Source organism: Ammodytes marinus (assembly GCF_949987685.1).
Source record: "Ammodytes marinus genome assembly, chromosome: 3".
Taxonomy (NCBI): domain Eukaryota; kingdom Metazoa; phylum Chordata; class Actinopteri; order Uranoscopiformes; family Ammodytidae; genus Ammodytes; species Ammodytes marinus.
This window is the reverse complement of record NC_137232.1, coordinates 24,705,180-24,716,999: the sequence shown is the minus strand read 5'-3', so window position 1 is coordinate 24,716,999 and position 11,820 is coordinate 24,705,180. Positions and strand designations below refer to the sequence as shown.

The window sequence follows — 11,820 nt, the reverse complement described above, 5'->3', positions numbered from 1 at the left end:
GCACTATTGTTGGAGTGTGGATCAGTGAGATAATGTAATGGTTGATACAACTGCTTCAGACAAGAGTTTTTTGCTAACATTTGATAATAGACAGTCAGGATACCCATGATAACAAATATGATAAGATCTATGTAATGGAAGAGAGAGAGAACGTATGATTAAGTACAACTTAATCATGAATCAAAAAAAAATTCCATGAGTCATTGAAGTGAATGCATTGTAAGTACATCTCACACCCATCTCTTGACATTTCCTTGCCTTAATCGCTTGACTTGTTTGGTTGCCAATAACATGTACTGTATGTGTCTTCTTCAACAATGAAATGATGAGTTGACGAACGGGTGTGGTACTGCATTTTTTTATTTCCAGTTTCTGCCATTCCAGTTTGCCAATGAAAGCGACTAGCATGCACGCACCAGCAGTGACGACAAATGAGAAAAACAGACATAGCTACAGGGGAAACCAAGGAGGTGGGGGGACGGGGTGGCATCCACTGCAGTAGCTAGCAAGCTAATGGGCTAATAAAGTCCAAGTATAGACTGCCTACACTTTGGCTACAATGGCAAGCAGCAATTGAAGGCACAGAAAGCTAATGGCTAGTTCAGTAAAAGCCACAGAGGAATGCACCGTGGTCAATGTGTGTGTGTGTGTGTGTGTGTGTGTGTGTGTGTGTGTGTGTGTGTGTGTGTGTGTGTGTGTGTGTGTGTGTGTGTGTGTGTGTGTGTGTGTGTGTGTTTGACTCTGTGTGTGTGTGGGTTTGTGTGTGTGGGGAGAGAGAGAGAAAACATCCCTTCCTTTGCTTCTCCATCCATAACTGCCCATGAACAGTGATGTTGTCCTACATGTCTCTGTGAGCTTGTGCAGCAATTTTACGCTAACAAAAAGGAAGCCACAGCCGCCACGCTCTTGCACCACCACACCCCAGAGTCCAGCCTGCTTTACAGCAACTGGGTGTGGATGAAGAGGGAAGGGTTAACCTGGAGTGAATGATTGCTGTCAGAGAGGACAGAGACGCATTGTGTTTTTGTAGACATCTGCTTATTTAATCACATACCAAGCAGTGAAAATTGCCAAACCGCACTGACAGTAACCTAGTGAATGCCATGGACCAGCCAGCAGCAGCAGTAGCAGCAGCAGCAACAGCAGCGTCTGGGCCTTGGACAGATGTTGACAGTTTCCTCAGTCAGCAAACTGCAGCTTTGTCACATAGGCTTGGAATGCTGCTAAGGAAGGAACCAGGGTTTGTCGTCACACCCACACAGATCCACTCCTCTCCACCCGTCTGTGAACTGTTTGGGATTGAAAACAAATACGCCCCCGCTTTCATCCCCACTCAGCCGGGGCCAAACACAGCTGTAAGGCCATTGGGACGTAGACAGTGACATGGAGAGGAGGAGTAAAAAAAGAAGAGAGGTTTTGACACCTAGGTGGCAGACCACTGGTTACTGGAAAGCATCTTCACTCTGAAACCGATGATATGCTTGAGGAGAACTGCTGACTCTGCTAAAAGATGGTCAAGGCAACTATGATCACTACAATGTGAAGAGTGAATCTCAAAAATAGGAGCAGCCGGTATAGACGACCTAAGCCAACACGTACACAGTACACATAGCAGATTCTTAGTTGTCACCTTGCGAGACGAGGAACTAGAAAATCTGGGCTTTGAAGACACACCTTTTCTCACAAAGACAATTCCTCTTTGTAAAACCATTAAAGCACATAAGCTCAGAGAAGTCACAGCAGCTCAGAGCATTCACAATATCAAGAACATGTTTAAACACCTTGAGAAGAGGAATCATTTGTCACATAATGTTTCACATTTAGACTGAACAGTAAACTGTAGTGTCGGAGTTTGAAAGCTAACATTTCTAATGCATAAACTTTCAATGAACACAAACTGCACAATCGCCAGCTTGACCAGCAGCGGCTATCGAGGGCACTACAAAGTCCTCCTCTTGCTGAGACAATCAAGGCCAAATCTCCAAATCTTCACCTACGATCTACTTTGAGGATAACTCGTTTTCTTACCTCATCGTCTGCTCAGGGGAGAGGGATTCGATCAGCAGGAGAAATCATTTCACAGTCCGCATCCAATGGAGGTCAGACACATAGGAGAGGGACAGAAACACATTGTTGTCAGCAAGATGAAAATGTTGAATTGGAAAATAACACAAACACGTGGGGGAAGCTGATTGACACTCACATGGTAACATTAGTGTTCTGATCTTTCTGTGGTAATAATTAAAAAATAGTTTTTGATACCTGGATAATCCAGTTTCAAATTACATTGTCAAAGAGAGGGAGATCAACATCCTGTCTAGACGTGTCACATAAAACAAGTTGTGTATTATAGATATAGACTGGTTACATTTTTACATTTTCCCCTGCTTTATGAGTTATAAATATGATGCAAAAGGTTACTTTAACACTAATTGGTGTAAATAGGACTTATTTAAATATGAATTTAGTCTTCACTAGTTGACCGATCAAACAGCCTGTCCAGGGGTCTTTGTTTAAAATGAAACTTTTGCACATCTTTTGACCAAATAAAGCTGTCTAAACGTTTAAAGTTGTGTCAATTATTATTCACACTTTATACAAATAGGACAAACTAGTGTTTAATCAGAAAGATTTTTGGCAACTACATGGCCGGTAAGTATGTGTGTTTGTGTTTGTGTGTATGTTTGCACACATGCGGTATGTCCGTGATAAAGCTTGAGTGAAAGTATCCAAGTTTGCACACTACAGAGGTTGCATGAAACCTCATCTTCAAAGGTTCCTAGATTTACAATGGGCGATAACTGAAAACAAAGTGCAACGATAAAGCAAATTATTACTGGATGACAAATTTGGAAAACCACTACTCCCACACAGAGAAAACAGCCTGCTGGCCTCTCCAGGTATTAGTCAAGAGTTGAGATGCCGGCCTGAATGATTCATTATGTTTGCTGCTTACTGATTCTTACAGTGCTTAAGAGGCAAAACAGGAAACTTACTGGCAGGGTTACAAATATTGATTCCCACTACTCTACTCAGGACCATGGCTGCGCTTTGAGCTCACTGAGCAGACTGTGCTGAGACGCAGGTCAGGTATCTGAAATATCCTTACAGACTCTGCCGTCATTTACAACAGCAGAAATGTTACAGCTGGCAGGCAGTGCTTTGGTTGTCCCTGCATACGGACAATATATAATGAATGAGATGCATGTCGCTGCTGCTGCTGCAATTCAAAACACAATAGGCATTAGTGTGCATCGCTGTTGACAGAGCAAGCACATGAACAGAAAAAATACACATCCAATATGTCATCTGATAAAACAGAGTGTCTCATTACAGAGACGTTCTGCACAATTATGCTGCTCCCTTTCCTAGTTCATTTCTCTTGTGGTTAATTTCTTGACCTACATTGCAGCGGCCCTCCACTAGCGACGCTGCCAGCACAGCCAAAGGTAGCGTCGGAGATAGCAGCATCTCTCCACAAGGCTTTCCCGAGTAATGTTAGCCGCTGCTGACTGTGCCACCCATGCACACCACTCACTCACTTTTCCTACACTTTGTTACTATGAGGGGCAGGGCTGATGTCTGGGCTTCAGTGTTCTAAGAAAAAGGGACATGTTGCTTTATTTGTTAAATGGGTTATGGGCTCTAAATACAGCAGGCCTACATCCCATGTCTATCTACAGCTCGCAGCAGGTCAGTTCAGCTAAAAACGGAGACCAATTGGAAAAGGAAATGTTACGTTTCATAATGTCTTCAATTTCAAGACCGATGTCTCAACCATTCTTCAAAGAAATATCACTAAATGTGGAAAAGATTTTCCAGTGAGATGAAACTGACATAAGTGACGCAAATGTCAGACGTGGATAGTAACATTCTGACTTATCACTAAAATGCACAATTTGAAGCTACTGCCCACAAAAAATGAATCGGCTGAGATGCCAATGGTAAATCTTTGGGTGCACAATTTCATGACTAACCATATAAAGAAGAAACTCTGAAACATGCAACATGAATTTAAAATAGTTGAGTTTATCGTCTAGTAAGGGGTTCTGTCTGGTAAAAGGAAGTAGTATTTAGTGTAATAGAGAGGGAGTAAAAGGGACACAGAGAGAGAAAATTAAAAGCTTCTGAGAATCTTAACTTTGGTTAATGTGTGTGCAGCATAAGACAATCCTAGCACCAGTTCTCGTCATCTCCCACGTTCTCCCGTCTATGTAAACACCACAGGGTAACAGTTTGGACCAGCCAGGTGATTCAGCGTGACTGCAGCCTCCATATCATGAGACTGACATGACAGGAAATAAGCCACTCTCTTTGCAAACAGGCTGGGAGCTTATACAGTCTTCAGACATGATCAGAAACAGGTGACCTGTGTTTGATACAGTTTCAAACAGGGAAACTAAATCTCTTTGATGCCACCAGACAGGCATTTACTCTAGACTGAAAGGAAGTAGGCTATGGAGCTGCACTATGTCCCTAAGTCAGCTGATATTATCTCACTGAAGATGTGCACAAATACAAGGATTTCGAGTTACTTGCAATGTACTTGAATACAGAACTATCTACAGGGAGATAGAAACAGACCAAGGGCTAAAACAAGGAAAACAATGCTGAACAAAGACACATGTAGGTGAAAATATAAGTGCATACAAATATAGCAAAATCAATAATAAATATTGACTGGATGTATTGACAATATGTACATAAAGTGGCTGGTTATGTAATGTGTAGGCTATAGGCTATTGAAACATGCATTGTGCCGGATTCACAGTAATAGGACAAATGTTAAAGCACCGTGTGTAGCATTTTTATACTCTAGTCTAGAGTCTAGATATATAATTGTTGTTAAGTGAAATAAAAGAAGAAATAACTGACAAGTTCTTCAATCTGTGATCTCCGTGTATGATTGAACATTCCGTAATGCGAGGCAGTGAAAGTGAAAAAGCTTCTGCGGAGCTGCCTGAGCTGCTTTTAAAGTCTGCAGCAATAGTTTAGTGTGGCGAATCCCGGTGCCACTCCTGCAATACATTGCAGTGTGGATCTCACAATGCCCAGGCTTTTCGCAGATATTTTGTTAAGCAGAACGAAGTGTTCCCTCTGTCCAGTAAGAGTTTAAATAGAAAATACATTAAGATGTACACACACCTGGATAAAAATGTGAGCAAAGACCAGCCCCTTTTATCAAGACGGTTGTGTGTTTAACGGCTACAAATAAATAAATACAAATAAAGCGATTTAATGGGAAGGTGTCATGAGACGAGCATCCACTGGAGTAACACAACATCTTAAAGCTAATGGTACTCACCGTGGTTGAACATTACGGACCGAAACCGGTTGTTGCTGGACGGATTTTCCATCTCTCAAAGTTTCAGATAGCGCCAACGACTGCGTCCTCATATATTTGATTTTTTTTCCTTCTTCTTCGTCGTCGGTATTTCCGTAATTTCCTCTCTCAATGTGAACGCAACTGCGGTGAAATGACAGTCTGCGCGTGTGTGTGTGAGTGTGTGTTTTGTGTTGGACCGGACAAACCCGTCCCCCCTGCGTGTGTGTGCGCGTGAGTGTGTTTAGTGGTGGCACACACACACACACACACACACACACACACACACACACACACACACACACACACACACACACACACACACACACACACACACACACACACACACACACACACACACACACACACAAACACAAACAAACGCACAGCTCACAGCTAGTCAAGCTGGTGACGTCACGGGGCACCAGCCGTTGCAGCAGCGGCTTGGGAATGAAAACAATCGCACGTGGATGGGATGGGAGAAGAGGATCACATGCACCTGCAGAAAAAAAAGTGCACCTTTCCCGGCGGCAAAGGTACGTTTCTGCATTAAAGGGACAGAACACATGTGTGTTTGACAGTAACATAAGTAGGCTACTATTGCCTGAAGCTACTCACCTAAGCATTTGTCATTTAGGCTATGTTTTTAAAATCTCAAGCACTAATGTAGCAAATTAGCTACAATATCATCCCTGTCATCTTTATTTGGCTGTATTAGTATCAAAAGTAACACTGCTAGTAGTAGGCATGGTATTAGGCCGATAAAGTCAGTGGAGGAATGCAACAAAGTAGACTAGTCCATCTACATTTACAATATACAGTCTAGGGGTTACTTCTACTTTACTTGAGCACCTTAATTATACTTCTACGCTTCTACATTTCGGTACATCTTCATCTGAATTAATTAATTTATGATTAATTTTTTAAAATTAAAATCCACCTTTACTGACTACAACATTACATATTTGGTTTACCCAATAATAGTAAGTCAGTAACCTAGAATAATATAATACTGACAGGGGACAGTTAGGCATTATAAGTAGGCCTACTTTTAATTTAGCTGATAAGTGATAATACCTCTGAACTCTAACGTAAATCAAACTTTCAAACAAGGCTTTCAATCCGAAACGTGTATTTGTACACTGTGGTTTAGTAATGGATCTGAATACCTTTTCCATATGATTTGCCATTTGAATGAGTGACACTAGAATATATAAATACTAACCTGAGGGTCAGGAGATTAGCAGCTGTATTAAGTGTTTTGTAATCATGCTTTGAGATTACCCTTTTTATTTGACCATATATGCAGCAGATATATAGGGACATCTAGTGGTTGTTTGTTTACATATTTTCAAATGAATTCATATTAGGTAGCCTATTCAAGTTAAATATAGGTCACAAAACTGCAGCCTTTCTGTGGCACAAACAGGGAGAGACATTGACAATAATAAACAAATACTTCCAGTTTGTTTTAGAAGAAACAGTTTTATTTTTTAGCTGTGACAAAAGGGGAAAACAGTCGCTTCTTCAGAGTCTTAATGTTTACGTTCAGGATTAAAGTGCAGAATTGTTTTCACAGCTTGTGTAAAAAAAAAATAAGACAAAACAAATTAAAATATCTAAACTGACAATGGAGATCTGGAAAATATAAATATGATACAGAACAAGATGAAATCTCAAACAACACAGTATCAGCAATGGTTTTCAATCCACTTGAATCAGGCTTAAGATATATTAAAAGAAGAAAATCATTTCACGTTTTCGAGTCGTTGGCAAGTCTAGCTTACAACAAAGGCACAGCATTGTTCAGAGGTAACGATCCTTTGCAAAGAAGTGCTGCGGAGACATTGTCATTTATCACCGACGTGTCTCAACAGACACACCTAACATGCTCCATATGGCTTGTACAGGAATGGAGTCAGAAACATGGGAAAGCCACTCATGTACAGTGCATGCCCACGGACCAACCAGTAGGGGAGTGGGCTTGCTAAAACAGAAGCGTATTTTGTGTTATCTACATATTGACAGAAGGTTGCATGCTCTTTGAGTGTCACTATTACGGTTGAAAAGCTGCTTTTTCTATTGAGCTGCTGAATTAACTACATTTTGAAGTAAGCTGCAGAAAATGTATGGTCCTGAGCCAAAAGAGTACGACGAGGAGGTGAGAGGTGAGACAGGCCAGTTTCAGTGCTCTAGTATCAGAAAGACCAGCAGTGGTTGCAGCCTCTGTGGGCATCACACTCAAATCCAAGCAGTCAGAATCAACACAGAAAGTCATTCACAAAGGACCAATCTGTATAGGCAGCAAGCAGAGCCGGGACATCACATCCTATTCATAGCAAAGGCCAGAAATCGTTCAAATTGGAAATTATATGAAAATAATATAAAAATAAAATAAAGTCAGTAGGTTACTTCTAGAGATGTATGACTTCCTGTACAGTAAGATCACAGAGGGATCAATCAGGCTTCTTCCAAAACTGTTCAAATCTAAGTGGAAATATGCATCTAAAAAAATCAAGTCATTTGGTCCAGTTTGCTATGAAGAGGAGGATTTTTCCCGGATCCCATTTTTACAGTTGAAAGGCTCCATCAGTGTCTTGCATTCATATATCAACCTGAACTGACATAATTTATTTCCTTATCACAAGTAGCCCAAGTTAAACAAACATGGCTTCAACGCGCCATTTGGTAATATAGTGCAAATTAAAGTACTCAAATCTATCCAAAAAGATTTCAGTGGTTAAACATATAAAAAAAAACAGATGCTGTATTTTTTTTCCTCATTTTCTTTTTCAGCCTATTTTCGCTTTTGTCTTTTTTTGTCTTTCATTCTGTGTTTTCTTAATTAAAATGACATAATTCAGAGACAAAACTGCACGATTTAAAAGCTTAGTAGATATAGCTAGTACATCATGCAGCTGGTGAAAACAAAGGCAGGAAAAAAGTTTTTGTAGAGAGGAAAGGTATGTTAGAAGGTGCAAGAGAGAAACTTGACGGCGGAAGAGATTATTTCTGTGGCGTGCGCATAAGTATGAAGACACATACAGAAGCAAAGACGGACGAATACATACGTGATATTTACAGAAAACATTTACATGTAAACTAACAGTGGCTTGACCACCGAAGGAGAAGATGTGGACAGACAGCTGACATGGTGATATTAGCCTCACACCTGATCTATTGAACAGTACAGGGAACACATTTGATTGCTCTAAACATTTCCCAAATCTCATATAACTCAGAGCTTCATAAGATGCTCATTTAGTTCACCAATTTTGACATGATTCGACAGTCCAGTATAACATTTAAGTTCACTTCAGCACACCTCTATCTATGGCTGCATGAAAACTCCAAACGAATAATTGGATGGATAGAGGGAAGTGGCTGAATGTAACATCAATGAGCTTGAACTAAGGGTTGGAAATATTTTGTGGTGATAAGATGAACCTCATCTGAAATGCTTAAAGCCCTATATAATGATTATTGCCACAGTGGTGACAATGTTGAAGGAAACAATTGATAAAGCTTTCAGCTGTGCCCTTTTAGTTGCAGTCACACCTTACCTCTCCTTAATTTCAACTCATCGGCCAATAAAAATATGGCAATGTAGCATACGTATACAAAATATGTCTTTACATTTACAATATTTAAAACATTTACAATGTTGCCAGCTACAGCTGGCATGTGTACGATGCCACGTTAATATGAATGAGTAATGCTACAGCTCTTAAAATCGGGAGACAATGTACCAATTTTTATGCAAAAGATGTGTACCTCAAGGTTTAGTTATAGCTCTAAAATCAATGAGGGAGAGGGGCAGCGCCACAGACACATGTACGTGTGGTAGTTCTTGACCAAACCTGGCCAGAGGGACACACTGAGTAGGGACGTGAACTGACAGCAGTATTTACAGTAATGCACTCGTAAGTGAGCTATTGAAAGCCGTAAACGTTTTGTTTGACTTGTACAAGTGGACAGCAAGTTTGGCCCCTCTCCGTTCAGTTTTGATATCCAAACCAAAAGCTAAATCAAACCAAACTTTCACAGAAACACCTCCAAACATATTTGGGACATTGTTCTCTGTAGAGGCCCAAAGGGAGGAGGCTTAAGTTTTTTTTATGCCTTGTTTTTTGGACTATTAATCCATGTCAAAATACACACTGCAGTAAGTATTCTTGAATGGAATGACAGCTAATGTTAAAAACTAAATGGTTCAGGAGTTGAATTGTGATTTGAATGTTTGGGTCTGATTGCATATGACATTACTTTAGCTTCGGGTGCAGCAGGATCAAGCTATCGCAGTTAATGTCTCTTGACTCGACTTGACATTGAGTGTGTGTGTGTGTGTGTGCACATTTAGCACAGGTGGCTTTTCAGATCCACATGTTCCCCCTGAGTCTACTCATTAAGCCTGAGCCAGCCTACACCCGCAGTATCTGCTTCAAACATGGAGGAGTATTAACACCACTCCTACAGCCACTGCACTGCCAGAGGAAGGCGATAGCTGCCCATGCGGGGTAAACTCTAATTTCTCACTCCTTCTGTGGAGTTAAGCCTTACTCCGGCTGTTCGGGGTGGGTGTGCAGGCGGTTTTCAGGGCGCGCAATGCTGTGGTTCTCCCAGAAGGCCTTGTTCAGCTGGACCAGTTCAGACACCAGGGGAAGACCAATGTCCAAGTGCATCTTTAGGTTCTCCAGCCACTCCTCCAGTTTGGTGAAAGCAGGTCTAAAGATTAAGGAAGCAGATAATGATCTTAGTTAAATAATCTATGATCACATCCAAACACAATAAAGACCAGCATGTTTGCTATTCATTTAGATAGCTTCAGACTTGATTTGAATATATTTAAATTATGATTGCCATTATGAGTGTCATGCATACACGGAACTACAGTATATTAGGTTGCAGCCAACAGAAGCAAAACTTAGCAGATTGTTGTCAAACATGGAGTGGGAGGAAAATAATAAATGTGTATGTTGGGTCACTGTTCCTTTAGGTTATATATCAATGTGAAACTTTAGTAGAAAGTCTGACCGTTTGTCTGCATCAAGTTCACAGCACACAGCAGCCATTGGGAAAAAGTTCGGGGGACAATCAGGGGGACAGAAGTGCTCCAGGAAGCCAGACACATTCAGCCCAAAGTCCATCGCCCTGGGGAGGTAGTCAGGGTCTGCGTTCACCCTGCCAATTATCTGAAAAGAGCAAAAAAACAAAAAGACCAAAATTGCGAGAATGAGTTAACAGAGTTAATGATAGAGCTGTCGTAGAAGGAATCCTCTAGTTCCCCCTTGTGCTGTAAAACCAGTACACCCTCCTAACTGAAGCTGATCCTTCCCAACACACCACAACTACTGTTTGTCTGCCCGTCATGTGCCACATGAAAACAACTTTTATTTTCTGCTCCCTCTAATCCCTGCACTGTTCTATGGCTAATCGTGTCCATCTGGGGAAGTCATATTCGGAGCCAACTAAACTGTTGAGTCCAAGTTATGTGGGTGCATTGTGTGCCAGGCCCAAAGCTTACCACACTCGAAGGGCTGGGATATATTTTGGAAAAAATAATATCATTCACTTTTGGGAAAATATAGTTCAAAGGACTTTTACAGTGGTAGACTTGGGCCATATTTGGGGTTTGAAAAGGTTCAAAGGATTTAAGCAGCTTTTACAAAAGACAGGTAAGCATACTTTCAAGGTTTTGGAAAAAGCTACAAAGCAATTTTAGTTCTGCTGATCAAACAATAGCCTGAACCTTGGTTGTCTGTCTGGATTTTCATTATTAGCTAAATTAGAAGGTCACTTCACTCACCTCGCAGAGCATGATACCAAAGGAAAAGATGTCTACTCTCTCATCGTAGCTCTTCCCTGTGAAGGGAAAAGAACAAAGTTAGGCAGTTGTTCATTTTTGTCATGAGTTCAAGAAAATGTGCTGAATATTTAAGAGGAACATAGCCAACATCTTTAGATTTTTTTTAAAAAAGTACCTTAGGAAGATATAAAATAAATAATTTAAATAAATAAATCACTATCTCATCTTCTTGAAAACGTGCCCCCTTATATCATACCATGGATCATCTCAGGAGCCATCCAGTAGGGGTTTCCTACTACGGTGTACCTCTTCCTGCGGTCGTGCCTCTTCAGGCCGGGCAGTTTACCCTGCGACAGCTTCTCTTCGATCTTGTCGTCCACCATGAGCCGAGACAGCCCGAAGTCCGCCACCACCACTGTGTTGTTCTAGACAAAGAAAATACCATGTCAGAAAATATTGGGATACTGCAAAACATACAGTTCATGCAGCTTAACACTACGAGAGAGTGATAACAGAGATAAAAGATTTGGGGAAAAGGGAATGTGGAACTAACGTCAAAGCTTCAATTTCTCTCTGTGTGGATTTTCCAATGTTTTTAGATGCGAGCTATACAGTGCAATCCTTTTGTTTTCACGTGACACTCGTACAATACTTTCTCTGTTTGAGAACGTTAAGCTGGAAGTTTCCACTA

General features: G+C 40.9%; 1 protein-coding gene across 2 annotated transcripts in view; it reads right to left on the bottom strand.

Moving 5' to 3' along the window:
- Nucleotides 1-8,385: 8,385 nt before the first annotated feature.
- The window catches only part of limk1a (LIM domain kinase 1a), a 52,993-nt gene continuing 49,558 nt past the window's right edge, over nucleotides 8,386-11,820 (bottom strand). For both annotated transcript variants that reach the window (XM_080025151.1, XM_080025152.1), the window contains 4 exons: nucleotides 11,386-11,554; nucleotides 11,130-11,185; nucleotides 10,358-10,515; nucleotides 8,386-10,048 (listed from right to left, as the gene is read on the bottom strand). In XM_080025151.1, the coding sequence (XP_079881277.1) occupies nucleotides 9,880-10,048; nucleotides 10,358-10,515; nucleotides 11,130-11,185; nucleotides 11,386-11,554 (552 nt within the window). In that variant the 3' untranslated portion in view covers nucleotides 8,386-9,879. The remainder of the gene's footprint in view (nucleotides 10,049-10,357; nucleotides 10,516-11,129; nucleotides 11,186-11,385; nucleotides 11,555-11,820) is intronic.